Source organism: Dermacentor andersoni, chromosome 11 (genome assembly GCF_023375885.2).
Source record: "Dermacentor andersoni chromosome 11, qqDerAnde1_hic_scaffold, whole genome shotgun sequence".
Lineage (NCBI taxonomy): Eukaryota > Metazoa > Arthropoda > Arachnida > Ixodida > Ixodidae > Dermacentor > Dermacentor andersoni.
This window is the reverse complement of record NC_092824.1, coordinates 100,329,377-100,347,864: the sequence shown is the minus strand read 5'-3', so window position 1 is coordinate 100,347,864 and position 18,488 is coordinate 100,329,377. Positions and strand designations below refer to the sequence as shown.

The 18,488-nt window shown below is 44.4% G+C and overlaps 1 protein-coding gene across 1 annotated transcript; it reads left to right on the top strand.

Moving 5' to 3' along the window:
* Positions 1 to 2,747: 2,747 nt before the first annotated feature.
* LOC126539150 (NHL repeat-containing protein 2) lies at positions 2,748 to 16,892 on the top strand. The gene is made up of 4 exons (XM_050185897.3): positions 2,748 to 3,816; positions 5,462 to 6,377; positions 7,125 to 7,347; positions 8,155 to 16,892. The coding sequence occupies exons 1-4, from the start codon at positions 3,642 to 3,644 to the stop codon at positions 8,905 to 8,907; spliced, it is 2,067 nt and encodes a 688-aa protein (XP_050041854.1). The 5' UTR covers positions 2,748 to 3,641; the 3' UTR covers positions 8,908 to 16,892.
* The last annotated feature ends 1,596 nt before the right edge of the window (positions 16,893 to 18,488 follow it).

Below are 18,488 nucleotides of genomic sequence, written 5' to 3'. Positions count from 1 at the left end.
GCACTGCATTCCTGGACCAAAAGGAAGATTGCATACATTTGAGTTGGGTTTACTTGAGTTCACGTTATTTACCACATACCTGGAGCTTCAATAGCAATGCTAGAATGCTATCCTAATATGAAAAACACTAAGCACCATTTTCAGTCTTTTTTTTATTGGGAAATATGTTTTGATGTCTATTCTTGAAAAATCGCACAAGTTAGTCAAAGATCTTGCTTATACATCGCTTTTGTTCAGTAATGTCAGCTGGTGATCACAAAAAAAAAAGCTTTATACGGGCACTATTTAAGTTTGTGCATGTACAGACGCTTTCATACAAGCTGCAAAAGGGTGCTTGTGACCAAAGGGGCTTCGAGACTGCACGACAACGCCCCGAATAACAAAAAGTTATTGACATTTATTTACCCTGTTTTTCGTGCATTGGCGCCGCTCCGTAGTCCTGGAACCACTTCCACCACTGGCACTGTGTTGCATCTCTTATACGAGCGATTTCGTTTTCACCAGTTTCCAGGAAGTTTCAACTTTTGAACATCCTATATAGCAGAATAGGAGTTAGCTGCCTTTACTGCCCATTAATTTACACATTTTTCAAGATTTGTCTATAAACAACCACATCATAGATGTTTAAAGCTTTGTGCACGACCTACATTTACAACCTAAAAATTACTTCCTTTGGCATTTGTAACATGTGCTGCCACACAGTGGAAATAATGCCAAGCGTGCTATTTTAGAATGTGGTCGTTGCGATTTTCGATGCCAATTAGTGGCGTTAATAATCTCGAAGGCCATAACTAGTGAGGAATGACGTGGACTGGTCAATCCGTCATGCACCTTTGGGCACTGCAGTTGTATATATATTTTTTTACTTACATTTGTCGGTTTTCCAGGCTGCGCAACATTATGATATGGTAGAAAGAAAGAAACAAAGAATTGCAGTTCTGCCCGAAAGGCGAAGCACCGATTTCGAAAGCAAATTAGTAGATAGCTGTACGAAGTAAGGATAGTAGTTTTATCAGCCGTATAAACTTGTAAACATTCGCTTACTAACTAAATTAACAATGATAAAATGTGCAAGCGTGACTCAACGAGGACATAGAAAGAAACCGACTCACCGACACTTTGTGTGTCTGCTTCTTTGTATGTCCTTGTTCAGTTACGTTTACACATTCTATCATGGATTCAAACGAAATAGCCCTTTAACGTCTGTTAACTAAATTAACCAGAACGTTGTCACACGTGGACAGGTAAGGATGAACACGTCTCGCTTGATGAGCGCGGAAACTTCATGTGAAAATTCTAGAGTGAGCTATTGTGGCAGCAGTAAGCAAATTGGCCTTTATGCATGTCTCGCTTCAGCGCAAACGAAACGTCGAAAGCACAGCGCATGCGAAGCTACCGGCACTACACGCACTCTGCAAACATCGCGCATGGCTTTAAAGCCGAGGCCCGCGCGGGCGCGTACTTCAGCCACGTCGCAGATCGCTCTCAAGGCACACGAGCGCCGGCAACGCTTCCCGACGGCGTCCGCGATTCCCGTGGCCAATGTCGTAGTAGACGCCGCGGTTGTCTCCGCTGTGTACGGAGGCGCGGGCGAGGACATCGAGGCACCGTGGCAGCCGCAGGAGAGGGCACGCCTCCGGGCCGCGTTCCTCGCTCGCGCACGCGAGTTTGAACCGGGCTTGCCGGCTCGCCCTCACAAGCTTTCACTTATGCGGAACCTCACGGCGACGGTTGAAACGCGCCTGGAGTGTCCATATAATTGCTATCGCAATAAAAGAAAGGTGAAAAGTACCGCTGCGTAGCAGCAGAGCAGCGTGCTCGGCAGACTTTCGTTTGCATGTAAAATTTGAAAGACGGTGTAAGAGGAACAGATGCTCGGTGCTCCTACGGAAGCTCGCGGCGCGTCTCACTAATGTTGGGGCGCCGCTAGGCGGCGCATGCGACTACAGGGCTGGTGTCCGGGGGTGGTGATGGCCGGGATGCAGATATTGCCTGGTCACATTGCTGGCAGCCCGCTTTTCAGCCTGCTGTTAGAGTGCCTACTACTGTATTTAACGATAAACCTTAAGCCACTGTCTTTACGTTGCTATATCTTAAAATGTGATTTCTAATTGTTGATACGCTTGGCTACCTTTTCTGAACAAAAGTGCATAATATTTCTCTCAGTGCGGCAGTCACAGTTCGTCTTTTGCTGAATCCGCTAGTAACCTAATTTACCATCGTTACTTCTGCATGAACCAACCATCGCTATTTGTCACAATACGCAGCGTTCTCGCTTTCATTTCTTACGAAGCAGGGTTCTGAGGAACGCTGCATACGATTAGTTTCTGTATAAATAGAAGCGCCTTCACCTAGTAAAGTAAGTTAACGTTCATATACTTCACTGTTTATACTCAAAAGAAAAATGATGCATAGCCGTTTCACATACAGAATCTATGCAGAAGTTCAAAATTCTAGAAGCCACAAATTGACAGCTAATTCCTCATAAACCATGCTGCCGTGGAATACGTGGTATCAACGAGCGTACTAAGCGTCGAAAAAATAAATTCAGGGTTTTTGGTTGCCAACATCGCAGCGCAACATGGGCTTCTTTAACTTGCACCTTAGCTTAGCCATATTTCTCAAATTTGCTCCTCCGGACGTGTCGCAATAACAAATTTACCGTGGACTGCTTCATTACGGAGACAGTGCAAAAACTTAAAAAAAGAAAGAAAGGCGAGACAAGAAAGATCAACAGGACAGCACCTGTCCTGTCAGTATTTTTTATTTTTATGGCGCTGTATCCCCATAATGAAGCCTTACCAACAAGCTTCTAAATTTTAATGTGCACTGTTTTCCTTTGTACTTGTGACGTACACCGGGTCGAGGTGCTTCTCACATCCGTAGTCGCAAGACTTGGTCTCCACGTTCGAGAGCATCCTACGAACCATGCGTTCGACTCTTTTCACGTAATATGGAAACTGTCTTCGTACAGGCAAAACCTGCTGTTGCAGTCGGTGCGCATCACTCCTTGCCTGCAATCAGTCTTCACCAGGCAACGTCGCAGCCCGAGATATTGACCCCTCTTCACTCTCTTGCGATTCTGACTGTTCGTCTGAATTTTTAAGCGCTTACCGACAACGACGACGAAAGGTTGCTCAATCTTGAACATTGCTAAACTAAGAGCGTATCGTCTGCCCGCAGCACTTGTCGGCGACCGAGCTGCGGGATTCATCGTCTGTTACGGCGCCTGAGGGATTTGAATGATTATAGTGGAGGACAGGAACAGTGAAAAAAATTTGTTTTAATTTTTTTCAACGCACTTTGCATACAGTTACAGGTGCTTACACGTTCAAATTTTCCGCTGGTTCTGCCTTTTAACGTGTGCTGCTGTGCAGCGATGCAGACGTGAACCACCACCAACCATGGCGTGGCCTCCGTGATCAGCTCCGGCAGCGCGCCGTTGCGCGTCGCCAGAGCTGATCGCGGAGGCCACGAACAATGAGACGCGTTTCTCACCAACCGCGTCGTCGGAACACCTTTTCTTACACCGTGCTTTGAATGCTTGGAGCAGTTTGTCCGTGCTCTACCCAAACGCCGTGTTCACTTGTTGCTGGTGGTCGTCCCGTCTTGTTACACGCGGGGTGTGTCCCGTTCAAACCATGGAAACGTGCGACGATTATCCAACATCATTGGTCAAGCTTCGAAACAGCCAGGAAGAGTTTGAAAATCAGTTCTACGCGGCAGAAGAATGCAAGCGAAATGAAATCGCCGCAAGATATATAGCCGAAGTGTCAAGTTCCGACGATCCTTTCATCGTCGCCGACTTGGGAACGGGCAAGTTATGCTGTTCTTGCTTCTGGTTAAACGAATCTGTCATTTGTAACCTGTCTCTCGTGTACGACAAGCTCGGAGGTGGTTGATAACACGGCAAAACCAAATGCTCGTGATCGATTAGACTGTGCAACACATTCCTAACAGGGGCACGCCTATCCCGGAGTTGCTGAGAATCCTGCTCGTGTTAAACAGAGAGAGAGAGAAAGAGAAGCTGTTTAGATGAACCGGAAACTACAGGTGTTTTACTAGAGGGCCATCTGGTGGGCTCGCAGAACCCATCACTCCCAGGACCGATAATAAAGTTTATGACTATATTGAAGTTGGCTTGCTGGATCGTGCTTTGTGTCGATGTGAAACGGGTAACACATTCAGCATGCACTATATATAGCAAATATATAGCACCGAAGGTAATGACAGCGCAACTATATACTGAGCAGCAATGCCTTCAGTAAAACTGGAGATTACCATTTCGAACTGTAATGTATGTGTCTATGTTCAGAATGTGCCAGGTCTTCTCGCGCTGCATTTCAAAATGAAATGTAGTGATGTTCCATACCTTGCAGAAGAATTCCCATTCCTGTGCACGGAAATTCTCTATTTGCGCCAATTTCCCTTGCAGTGCTATAAGAAAATCCACATAAATTTCCCTGCACATATTATTGTTATTATTATTATTATTATTTGTTTTGAACACATATACAGAGTTAACAGGAAAGGGAAAGCGAGGAGCAGGCTGGCAACTGCCACCGGAAGGGGCACAACGCCTGCCTACTCTTCTGAAGGGAGGTGACAGCAACACAGAAATGGAAGCTAGGAAGGAGGGGAGGAAAGAGGAAAGGAAGAGCAACAGGACAAATCTAAAGGCTAAAGTAGAACACAGTACACTACGCACGTTCTTCTGCCGAGTTTCGACTCTGCAGCCAGAATTAAAGTGACGCCGCGTCGAACAGCCTACACGACTAGGTTAAACACACACACACACACCAATGTGTCTTGGCAACTGTCTGTGAAGTCATGTTCAAACCCTTGCAGTTTTTTCAACGTTTCGGTTGGACAGCAATGTATTGAGGACTGAATTGCTATAGCGGCATTTTATAATCTCGGTTCCCAACATATCTTCTGTGTAGACAGCACTCTAGCATCAACTAGTACTGGTGACTCGCAGCTCTTTATCGATTATGAGGAGGTTACCTTATGCAATATTGATGCAACAAACTGCAGCTCACATGTACTCAACAGCACACTCACAACAAAGACTATTAGAACTTGAAGCTGACCAACTCCTAGTTTTGCCCGTGCATTGAAAAATATGTGCTGTCGGTTATCAAAGTGATGGCTTGCTCACAGGCATAATTCTAATATTTAGTTCACCAATCTTAAAATTCCCTGTAATATCGCAAAGACTCCCTGTCGTCTAAAAGTGTGGCCGAAATTCCCCAAAAAAGGAAATTTCTGCATTGAACTCCTGCACGGAGCATCACTGATAATGCTGTAGCTTTGTGTGTATTGGTTGATGCCAGATTTAGATTGATCTATTGACTGCAGCATTACAAGCAGCGATAAGTAATATAGCAACTGAATGTAACCCACAATGCATGCCATGGGAAATACCGGGAAAATACAGCCAATTCCTGTATTTTTCCAGATTCGGAGTGGATAAACACATCACGACCTTTGGTGGCCTCCGACCTGCGTGGCCGGGTCGTCGTGCTGGACTTCTTCACATTCTGCTGCATAAACTGCCAGCACATACTGCCCATAGTGAAACATCTCGAGGAAGAATTCCCCGTCCACTCTGGTCTCCTGGTGGTTGGGGTGCACTCGGCAAAGTTTGACCATGAGAAGGAGCTAGGCAATGTCAGCAAAGCCCTAATGCGCCTTGGCATCATTCACCCAGTAGTAAACGATGCCCAAAGCTCTCTTTGGAAACGTTTGAAGATCAACTGTTGGCCCACATTAGTTGTCCTTGGACCATCAGGACAGGCTCTGCTGTTTCTTGTGGGTGAAGGGGCGATTCAGCTTTTGATACCCTTCTGTCGGGTGGCAATGGCCCACTTCCTTCCTTCGTCTCTGACCTCATTGCCATTGGCCCCGGGTGTTCTTCCCACAGGGATGTTACGCTTTCCAGCCAAAACGTGTGCCACTGAGACAAGACTTATCATTGCAGATACTGGTCATCATCGCATCGTCATCACGGATCATAGTGGCAAGGTGCTTCAGGTGGTGGGAGGCTCCGAGCCTGGTTATCAAGATGGTCCTCTAGATTGCACGCTGTTCAATGAACCAAATGGTGTTCAGTGGCGAGATCCTCACTTCATTCTTGTTGCTGACACTGGGAACCATGCCATCCGTGAGGTCAACCTTGAGAATAGCACAGTGAGCACTTTGGCTGGGACAGGGCAACAAGGGGAAGACACCGTGGGAGGCCACCTAGGACAACAGCAACCGCTCAACTCACCATGGGACATCTGTTTAGTGGACGACATAGTGTTCATTGCCATGGCTGGCTTGCATCAGATCTGGGCCTTCTTCCTTCAAGATGAAGTGCTATTTGGAAAACGGCAAGTTGACTTTTTGCTTCTTTTGTAGTGCAGAAATCAGATGAACATATTTAGTGACATTTCGAGCGAGTGCACTTCGCCTCGCTGAGTGTCACTTTGGCGGCATGGTGCTAGACAGAAAAACTAAGTGCCATTTGGGATCAATGACAGTGACAATCTATGAAGCCATAAGGGTTGATGTCACTCTCGGCATTTTGAGTTTTAGAAATGGTTACTGTTTTATTACACAAAGATGTTTCTGTACAAAAACTGCCGCCATCAAAAATAGAAATGCTGTAATCCCATCAACACACCTATTTGTTTTGAGCCAATACAAGCAAGGGACATATCCAAAATCCACAAGGTCAGAATTGTGGAATCCAGCAAGCATTAACGTTTCAAGCTTTCTTTCTTTTTTTTGAGGGGGGGGGGAGGGGGCTTCATTCATGACACAAGGAAGCTCGTAACATTTGAAATCATGAAAAAGTGGTATAGGATTAGTGCCGACTCTGCCGTGAGCATTTATTTATTTATTCTTGACACATTGTTGTTCAGACTATACACTTCAACACAGCGAAGGGAGTTCTTTAAACACGTTCACTGGCAAGTGCACTCCACAGCAAGTGTCACTAAATGTTTCCATCTGACAGCCTGCGAGTAATGTTATTGCCAAAGTGCACTCACTCGAAGTGTCAGTAAATTTGCCCATCTGACTGGGGTATAACACTACATATGGTGTGCCCACTCAACTTTACTTTTGCTTTCCAGGACTTGCAGTGCAGGCACATGTGTGTGTATTGCTGGAAGCGGTGCTGAAGGGAACAGAAATAACAGCTATCCTCTCAGAGCAACATTTGCCCAGCCATCAGGGCTTTGTTTTCAGCCACCCTGCTCTCTGTACATTGCAGACAGTGAGAGTTCATCCATAAGAGTGCTGTCGCTGAAGGACGGGACGGTTAAAAATGTTGTTGGCGGAAGCCTTGATCCTACGGTAAGCTACCATGTACTTGTTTTTTGACTGAATGCTAGCCTTATGTTTAGAAAACAGCACAAATTCTTGGACAACACACGAAAAAGGGACATGATGCAATTGCTGACTGGCAACAGTGAGTTTACTTCCATTGGCATGAATGCATAAAAATCAGGAAGAAAGTTGAAAGGTGATTCAGCCTCTAGTCGATGGCGATCAAAGCTAATGTGTTCCAAGTTTGGGTCAGAATGGGGTGAAGTCACTGCGTGCAACACTCTGGTTCATCATCCCTTGCATGAGGAGAGTAGGAGGAGGACAATGTAAATTTTTTTTTTATGCACTATCTTTGCGATCGGGCCACATTTTCAGACTGCACAACCTCCACGATCCATTCACGCAAAAGGCTAGAAACCCAGATACCCAATAATGAAATGTGCTAGTAACTCGCTAAGACATCGTCTCCAAAACAGAGCAGTGCACATGCCCCAACACTAATTGAGCTCAAGGTTGAGGTTGAGCTCAAAAAAGTCATAACTTGAGTACACAATGCTGTAGATTACCTGCAGAGTCTAACTATGCTATACCTTTTTTGTGCAGTAAAACAAATGGCTTGCTACAATGCAAGTGTCTGTAAACCTATCAATGCTTCTACTACCAGACATTTAAGAGCAGTGCTGGTGCTTAAATCTGAGAAGCAACTTGACCTCAGAAAATAAAAGCGAGAGGTGTCCCTTTCAAGTGTCTTGTTCATATATTTTCACTATATTTCAATGATGTCACCCAACCAACTCACCCCATCTTCTATTCTTGTGAACTTTACTTCCACAGGACCTGTTCTGCTTTGGGGATGCAGATGGTGTAGCCTTAGATGCAAAGCTTCAGCACCCCCTCGGTGTTGCCTGGAACACTGCTAAAGGAAAGCTTTATGTGGCCGATAGCTACAACCACAAGATACGAGAAGTGGACGTGGAAAAGCGATTGTGCAAAACATTTGTTGGAGGTGCAAGTGGTAAAACTCTATCTGAATCGCATTCACAATCAGCAAAGTTTAATGAACCTGGAGGTTTGTGCACGTTTGGAGGCAAAATGTACATTGCAGATACAAATAATCATTGCATCAAGGTTGTTGACCTAGACTCTGGTTCCATTGAAGTGCTTGCCATTGCTGCTCCTCACGTCACTGACTGTGATGGTTTGAGTGAAGAAAGTGTGAGTGACGGAAAGCGCGTGTTCAGTGTAACACTATCACCCGGAGGCCACATGTGTCTTAGGTTTGAGCCTCCAGTTGGCCTAGCTACTGGAGCTCCAAACCGATGGAAAGTTCATTCCAGTCAACATGTGTGGACGCAAACTCCTCTGCCTGCAGGAACACTGCAACCTGCAATGCAAGCCACTGCTGAATTGACACTGCGTGAACGCTGTATTGAGCGGAACCTGAATGTTCAAGTAACTTTCGAAGTTTACATTTGCAAGGGTGATGTTTGTGAACCTCATTCATGGAATTTTTGTGTTGCGGTGTCCATAGATGACAAAGGTCCAGCAAAACAAGAAATTTGCTTTTCAAAAGACTTGTACGTGTAAAAACACCAGGTGCAAAAGCAGGATACCACGGAAGCTATGCAAAAACTACATCTCTTTGTATGGTGTGCCTATAGCCTGCATTGGACAGGTGCAATACATTGGTTGTGCAAACACGTTTTTATTTATGTACATGGCCAGTTTTAAAATGCTTTATCACAGCACCTGTGCTGTCATTCAGAACCTATGAAGGACACAGCCAAAAGCAACAATTAAAAAAATATTATTACACTACATTAATGAAGCAGAATTTTGTCTCTATCTTTCATACATTCATTCATTTTCCCACATAGCCTCCATTCGTCTGCATAATTTTGTTTCCTACCAAATGGGAACTTTGAAGGTACCCCTCCAATAGAACTCCATTCCAGCATTGTAGAGAGTGTTACACTGCTTCACGGATTGCCGATATATCACGGAGTCCCACATTCTTGGCCTCGCATTTGAAGCAAGTGTAGAAGCATTTCTCTTCCATTTATGTGATTCTCTCTATTAAGGGACAAATGTGAGGGCAGGCATTACATACTGCAAAGCGACTTTTCCTGTAGGTCATTTATCGTGTTCTGAGTGACTGTGCACCATTTGCGCGTACCAAGAAGCATTTATTTACCTGTAACCTGGGCTTTCAATCCTCTCCCAAACTGAATTTTGCCCCATTTCAAACATTCTTGCTATTTTGGCTATTGCTACTTGCCCGTTTTCTCTGACGAGTGCATCAGCGGTTTCCTTACTGCCTTCACTCATGGCTGTCTGAGGGTGACCATTCCAACTTTAATCGCGATTACTGGTCTGGCCACATTTATTATGCCAGACCCACCTTCACACACTGCTCAAGCTCTCTAACATGTCACCATATGCAAGCTGAAACCTCTTATAAATTTCTATGGCTGTAATTTGCTCTTTCACCAGATAATGTATTACTCACATTGACAGAACAAGAAATTGTGTGCCGCCATTTTGTTTAGTATACTGGTGACTGGATTATGCTGTCTGTTGATGCCAAATGTCCACATGATTACAACAAAGATGGTGCCACATATTACCAAACACTCATTCTTGTTGACTTATGAACAAAAAGTTGGATCATTAAATTTTGTATGGCGCTCACAGAGTGCTGGGAACAAAAACATGAAGCGAACACATTTAAGTGTTTGTATGTGTCCTCTTTCATGTTTCATCGCTCCAGTGGCCTAGTTTTTTGGTGACGAAATACCAACTAGCTCAACTATCCATCCTGCCTGTATTGTCCACACTTTCGCTCCTGGCACTGCTAATTTCGAGGGTACTTGACGTCTTTCATAATGAGTTCCAATAAGCCATAAACATGTTAGCTTTGGCTCTTTTAATGAAGCAGTGTGCTTATCATACTGTAAGTGTGTGCTGTAAGCAATAGGCTTTGTTGAAGTCACAGACATCTGTGCAAAGACATCTGTGAGCTGTTTATTGTATAAAGCAACTTTACAGCCAGCAGACAACGACCACATGTGACGTCACTGTACTAACCTGTTAAAACTAGCCTGCCGAGGATGACAAGGCTGCCTTTGATGAAGATAGGTCCTCCTATTAAAACTTTGACCAGCCTTTCTGAGGCACTTTATCCATGTTTTAAACTTTTATACCACAGTATGATATTCCATCTCACAGCCCACCTCTTGATTTTGAATAGGAGTTAATACTTTTTGAACTTCGATGCAGAGAAAAGAGAGGAAGGAAAGGCAGGGTATTAATTTGACTTTGCGCAGTTGGTTATCCCACTTGCAGTGCAAAGTTATTCATGGGAACTCTTGTCCAATGACTGTAAAATAAAAGAAATTGAGCGAAAGAAAATCACCAACATGCATGCTGAATACTTGGTTTCTAGGTGTGCTTGTCCTTTGTTGTTGCTAATCACATCATATTTGGTCGTCCCCGCTAGTTGGCTGCCCCGTGCAGGCCGTTCACATTTGCACTTCCGCTTAACCAGTAAAACGCCCATCCACTTGTGCTTGCGTTTACCCAAATACCTGAACAAGCTAAAACCCTATCGTGGTAGTAATCCTCCAGCGGGAAGTGACGGCAGGAACCGCGTAGATGCTGGTGCTGGTTGGATACCGACAGCCTGATGTGCTGCAGCCACTCAATTTGCATGTTGCCTTGTAGAGCAACATGATGTCTCAGCTTGACACGTAGCTAACTGTTAAGTTTACAGCCCACAATGTAACAAGGGCGATCCATGGTGGTCGCAAAAAAGAAAGCTCGAGACCAACATTCACCGCGCAGCTCGCGTCAACCTGGAAAATTTTGTAACACAAGCAGATGACGCTTGCTGTGTGCCAGAAGTGCGCATATGTAGTGATAAACTGTCGTGTATTCTCCTTCTGTTCATTTTTTATAGAAACAAATTAACCAACATTCCCACTATTATGATCAACATTTGTCCACCATAAAGCTAAATTATCGAGCACCCAACCTGGGTAGCCAATCGGATAGTCAATTGGGCTAACTAGGTCAATGGTGTGGGGGCAGCTGAAAACTCTGGCAAACAGCGCCGCTGCGATCGGTAGCAATGCACAGTTTTAAAACCTTAAAATAAATTACAATAGAACCTCGTTGATATGTTCCTGTTACGTACATTTTGTCGGATGCCAACGTTCGCAATCGAGAATAGAAAGAATTACCCAATAGAGTTACGCTCATTTTTTACTGGCTCATTCGCCACCAACGTTCAGTATGTTGCCAAACTGTGATCGTATGATACGTTTTCCAGCCGCTAGAGCCCATGTAAACAAGGAAATGCACGAGGCGTGTGCGATCAATAACAGTATTTAGCTTCACCGCAATACTTGGCCGCCCGTCTCACGTGAAAACGCCGGCAAGCACTCAGTTTCTCGTTTGGGTACCAGCAAATCTCTTCCGGGGTCGTTGCACGCTGCATTCACAGCTATCGCAGCCAAATCTATTGCGATAAGCATCTTCACTTATCTCTATTACAGTGTGAGGTGCGTAGTGCCATAGGTAGCGTACTGCACGATTTTAGTAGGCGATAATACAAATGCTCTGCCGTTCCCTGCTGCCGGCGGCGTGATGTGGGCATTGTGTTTCTCTTCGGTGGTACCCTGCGTCGCCACCCTGCTCGATTTCGTTACAGTTTCCCGTCGCCCTCTTAAAACACCATGCAATAGGAAAACAAGAAAATGCGTATCGGGCCACCGGAACACCACCAGCTCCACGCGCATTGGCATCCCGTGCCGCAATGATCTACGCAAAGCTTCGCATTACGTAGATGTCAACAATAGTTAAGTCTAGAATTTTTTGTTGTTATTCAGATCGTACATTTTTCCGGTTAGTACGTTTTTCTCGCATTTTTTTTTTCCAAGACGTATGAACCAGGTTCTACTGTATACTCTTTACATGGAGTACTTAAATGCATCACTCAATGATCAGAAGGATCTACCCTAATTACTCAGTTGAGATAAAATGAACCAAGAAGAAAATGAAGTGGAGTCAAATTAGTGGAAGTCCACTGTATTCGTTTCAAGTAGATGCACCTTGCAAACCCACAGGTTACACTTCATAAAATGCAACATGTGCCGTAACGTAATTAGCGGATTATTCGTTTTGATTTCTCATGCAAGTAATGTTCACCACTTCGAGTAATATAGCTCAAGGACTAGCATAGTGCTGTCTGCTGCAGTTGATATCTAAAAATTCTGGCAGAACCCATCTCATTATGAACGTTAACGTTAATGCAATTAGCATTGAAGCAATGCAGCAGCACCTGTATTTGTCAAGTTCTTCACTTCTGTGTGGCCAACTTCAATTTTACGTTACTGGCATCATATTCACTTCTCCGTACCTCGACGCTCCTTCCTGAATGCAATGTCTCATCCAATTCTGCTCAGTTGACTTCTTTCTCTACACTCGGCTCATTTGATGCCAACCATTTCACTTCTCTGTAGCCTGCTTCTTCAATTTTCTGTTGCAGACTTCTTCACTTCGTGCCTCATGTTCTGCTTGTCTATAGAGCCTCCTACCCAGTGGCACAAAGCCATCCTAGAGGATTGTCCAAGGACATTCAAATAACTAGTGTCACTTACCCAGTCACACATGGCCCGTGTTGCCTATTTCGGCACATACCCAATGTTCTAAGTGGGCTTGAAAGAGGTTAGATACAGAGAGACATACGAAAAAATGTGTGATTTTGCCAAAGAATGCTAATCTCACTAAAAAACACCCTGTACATTGTATTTGCTGCAAAAGCTGTGGTAATGACTATGTGTGAGAATTACAACTTCGGTCACTGACCTGTCCAACTGCTCTGTATTTTCTGTTCCATCACTGCTTGTTCCATCATTTGCTCTGAACACTTAGTTGCAGTGGTGTGCAACTACTGTTCGTAAACAAGCCCTGCTTTCTCACTGCTCAAAATCTTCCGCTTAATCACCTTGTTAAGAAAAGCACTTGTTTCATGATACATTGCCAATTGTAAAGTAGTAACTTGTTTATTTTTTTGGAATGAACACATAGCAAGAGCACCCTTACCTATGGTGGTGGTGATGTAGCAACAGGTGGGTTTAGCCTGGCGATCAAGGCCGGCAACTGCTCTGTGCAAGCGTCTCTTATAACATCACTGTGGTGTTTCACCACATTTCCATCAGACCAGTCCCTCTTATCCGATAAGCAGACATGAAGTTTCTTTGCGGTCTATAACTGGTACTTCGGGGAACACAAGGCATTGCAGGCACATATGTGGAAGGTCCCTTTGTTGAAGATTTTTCAGGACGGCGTCCCTTTCGTCTCGGAATTTATGGTATGACTACAGAAAATGTACAATGTCCCCTGTCTGGTTGCATGTCGTACAGTTCGGAGAACTGGTGCACCCCGTCTTAAATAACCATGCAGGTGTACTGGCAGATCCTGTCCTTATATGATATAGAGTCAGGCTTCCTCTTGACGAAATCTATTGGTTATGTGTGGCTGATGTGGTGGAAACCAAAGTGACCTAAAGTGATTTCAAAAGTCAGATTTCTTAGCTTGATTGCTCTTTGGGCCCTTGACTTTGGGAGGACGACGGAGTACGGTGCATACAAGAGCATCAGCTTTTTCTTTGCCAGCAATGCCAATGTGGGAGGGAATCCACTGAATCTTTACCATGAAGCCTTTGTTGTCGATTTCTTTCATGAGGGCTAGTGATTTGTGTGGGAACTTGGACGGTAGGCCACGGTACATTTGTTGCCATGCGGCCCTTGAGTTTATAATGAGGACCACATTTTGTGGAGGCAACATCTTTAGTTTGCGCAGAGCAGCAGCTATTGCCATGCCTTCAAGGACTGTCGACGAAGCTGTACAGTCCAGACGGCCAGACCACGCACATCTCAGAGAGCGAATATAGGATGCAGCTGCGCAGCAATCTTTGTCTAATTTGACAGAACCACCTGTGTACACTTGGAGGTGATTCGAGTAAGTCTGTAATGTTCTCTACAGTAATGGCCTACGCGACAGTGTCAGACCACCTATTTCATGACGAAGACTGGTACATAGCTAAGATGTTATGAAATAAAAATTGTAAGGGTATCCAATTGCTGAACATTCTGATATGAATATGAATATTCAAGAAAAATTATGTCCGCATATTGTATCAAATACTGAATATTTTCCCACCTCAACAAAGTGAAGTATAATGTTTCCATAGAGTCCGTCTGGTTAAAAATGGTTATTTACGTTACTCGATATGTGCATGTGATGCCAAACTGGAAATCCAGTCAAATGAGAAGCTTTTAAGCAATAAACTTCTTTCAGCTATGTTGTGCACATTGGGAATGACCATAAGAAAACAAGAGAAACAACATGTCACTGGATGCACACATATTGTTGTGCTCATTGAAGGAGCCAATTATAATACCACAGCACTGAACGCTGGTTTGAACGAATGTGACCAGGATGACACTGGCCAAACAAAGACAAATTTGCCTAAATCAAGACAACAACCATATAGGTCACCTAAAGGCGAGGCATTCATATTGTTTGACCGCACGTGTCTGTAAGTTGGCTGCATTCACTGAGGAACTGCTGCCTATCTATGGCACTTGTGGCTGTCCTGCAGAAGCGTCTTTAGGAAAAGCCTCCACTTTCATCAGTGATCCTCCCACAGAGCTCTAATAAATGTTGCTATTCCTAATATTCGAACAGGAACAAATATTCTACAATTTAGACTAATGAATTCTCAAATCGAATAAACAGTATTCGAAATACTGAATTTTGCACACACCTAAAGATATTTTTAAACATTTAATGGAGGGTGCATTTTTTTTTAAATTGGTTCATAGGTTTCAAATGTTATGTTGCCATCAATTTGAAGTGCGCTACAGGAGAAATAACACTGCATACATTAAACCATACATGTATACAGGAGACGCATGAAAAGCACCTCCAGTGTTTCTTCATGTGACCGACTTTCTCATGGTCTGGAGTACCACTGCAATTGACCTCTTGTTTTGGAGCATGGTGTCATGGCCCTGGACTCACTACGCACATGAGTGGAGCCATGTATGCACTAATTTAGTTGGTGAAGAGTAAACATACCACACTGTGGATAAGAATGCATAGGTTAACAAGTAGATTCCTATTTAAGGTCAGACTTTACAATATAAAAAGAAACTAGCTTTTGGCATGAGAACGCACATAAAAGCACACAACTTTTTCGGCAGTCATACACTTATTTTATGGTATTACACCTCTATGCATTCGAACTATTGTCTAATCTAGAGAATAAGCCAATGTGTCTTCACTGATAACAAATTACGTGCAACCAAGCCTTACAAATGTTAACATACAGTTCTTTCAATAGCAATGTCAATTTGTGGTTACAGGTTTATAATTTAGAATGACAGAAAGCTGAGCGAGTTATGAAAAAAGCAAGCATAGAAAACAAGAACAGATGTGGAACTATACAGCACTTCTGTTGCTTGTTTCTCTCCTATCTTTTGCCCACCTTCTGAGACCATCAAGCAGGTTAATAATATATTATATGTGGTGAATTTTGCAACTACAAGATTGCAGGTTTCTTCTTCTTTTTTTTTTTTGACGAGGCAAATAATTACCCTCCAGAACACTTTATTCTGAAGTCCTCCCTTGAAAAAAAGTGAGCACGAGATTCGAGCACGAAGTTGACTTTTGCATAGGTTATAATGTAGTATACAAGCTTCATTTTGTATCATTCTAATTTTGAAACACAACTGTTGTAAAATTTATCAATCATTCCTTCGGAACCATATTACCAACCATCTTAGATGCTGCTAAAAAACGAAATACTAAAAACTGTATACTTTCACCTGCATCTAATTCACAACAGCTTTCCCAAATCGCATTGCGAATTTTATGCAGCTTATAAAGATTCTGTAGAATTGTTGCTTGTTTATCACTTGCAGTTTATCATTTTTGTCTGCAACCCGTTGCGGTAGCTTACTAGTTATGCCAACTCCCTGCTAAGCTTGAGGTCGCGGGTCCGATCGTGCACGGTGATGGCCTCATTTCGATGTGGCAAAATAAAATAGGATTTTAAAAAAGGAAGCACCGATCGGTACTTAAGTTTAGGTGCACAAAGAGCCCAGGGTGGTCAAAATTAATCCGGATTCGTCCACTACACGGTGAGCCTCGTAATCAAATTGTGGTTCTGACACGTAAAACCCGACCATTTATTAAAGTTTATTTGCAATCGTTTTACTCTCATGCAATGTATTTATGCTTGCTCAGTTATTGTATCCTGTTCTGTTAAAGTGCTGTTCTTTCGTTTTGCTCTGCCACTGTTGCCGCTTTGTTTACCATTGACAGGAGGTCCCATATAAGCCCCTCCATAACGTTGTCCCCATATGGCGACGGTGGCGCATAGATGGAGTGGCCAGCTCTGGAATACGAGACTTTCCTCTGCAAGGCAGCATACTGTCGCTCATAAGATTTATTAAATGTTATCCTTCAGATGATAATAAAAATGTGCCTTTCGTATTAGTAAATGTAGAAACTCCTCCTCCTTCTCTGATCATCTCCCTTACTGGCCACATGCCACATGGCACTTTCTAGCACTTCCGTACTTCAGTCTCGCCCTCGGCGGCGCACCAACTTAGGTGACCCCGCAAAAGAGTCGTGATTGTATACCTCTAACCATCTTTCACCGATAACGGAAGCTGGAACATTGTTATATCAAAGTTGAATTCATACTAAAACAATCTTTGTTCTATCCGATATATCGTTATAAAAGCACAGTGGCATCAGCTGCAACAGCCATTGCGAAGTAAGCGCAAGCATGATGTCACGTGCCGGCACCGCAAGCTACCAAGGGCTCGGAGAGTATAGATGCATTTACTGGACTTTCCGCTGCTTCACAACGCTAAATTATGAAGACGCGCCTAGTCTTGAATGTGCAGTACGTAAGCTTAAAAAAAAAAAAAGGTTCCGCCCAAAAGGTGAAGCACGGATTGCAATAGCAAATTAGTAGATAGCTGTAGGAAGTTAGGACAGTAGTTTTACTGACCGTATAAACTTGTAAACATTCACTTTCTAACTAAATTAACAATGGTATAATGTGTAAGCGTGACTGAACAAGAATGTATAAAGAAACAGACACACAGCGCTGTCTTTGTGTGTCTATTTCTTTCTACGTATTTGTTCAGTTGCGCTTACAGATTCTATTATGGATTCAAACCAACTAGCCCGCCAGCGTGTTTCAACTAAATTACCTAGCACGGTGTCACCCGCGCACAGGTAAAGATGAACACATCTCGCTCGATGAGCGCGGAAACTCGCTGTCAAAATGCTGGAGTGAGGAATCGCGGCAGCAGCAAGCGAATTGACCTTCGTGTATCTCTGACTTCAACTAGAACCAAACGTCGAAAGCACAGTGCATGCGAAGCTACCGGCACTCTGCAAACATCGCAGATCGCCTTGAAGATGAGGCCGGCGCATACTTTGACCACGTCGCAGATCGCTTTCAAGGCACTCGAGCGCCGGCAACGCGTCCCTAGGGTACAGCCTATGGCGACCGCTAAAGGCGTCTACTATGGTGTCCGCCATTGGCGTGCCCAACGCCGTAGTAGGTAGCGGTTGTCTCCACTCTATGCGGTATGCGGAGCGGCTTGCGAGGAGGAAATCGAGGCACTGTAGCAGCCGCCGGAGAAGAGCGCCCCTCCTCCCTCGCCCGACCCCCCGGCCTCGCGCGCGACAGGAGAGGGCACGCTTCCGGTCCAGCCTCACGGCGACGACACAAATGCATCTGTAGCATGATCTGTAGTGTTAATCCACGGAGGAAGGAAACTCAGGAGAGGCTCTGACGTCACTCTTTGTGAAGCAAAAGTGAAGCCGGAATTTGGCGTTGCTCATGGCGATGCTCCGCCTTTTGGGCCACCCTCCTCTCTTGTTTACATCTTTCGCGAAACCACGCCGCGCTGCGCGTGGTGTCGCGCGCGGAGCGCGCGCGCTCGCGCAACATCTGGCAGAGCACGGTGCAGCTAACACAGCGCAACAAGACATGGTGACTAACGCAAACCCGCCCACTCAGCGCCTTTGCCACGGCCCGAAACCTACCAGAGCAACACGTGTGAGCGTTCAAAACC

Bases quoted from the DNA above. Each gene is read 5' to 3' on its own strand.
- LOC126539150 (XM_050185897.3), top strand. From the start codon at position 3,642: ATGGAAACGTGCGACGATTATCCAACATCATTGGTCAAGCTTCGAAAC. The intron at 3,817-5,461 runs GCAAGTTATGCT...GTATTTTTCCAG, and splicing joins CGTCGCCGACTTGGGAACGG to ATTCGGAGTGGATAAACACA. The intron at 6,378-7,124 runs GCAAGTTGACTT...TTTGCTTTCCAG, and splicing joins GAAGTGCTATTTGGAAAACG to GACTTGCAGTGCAGGCACAT.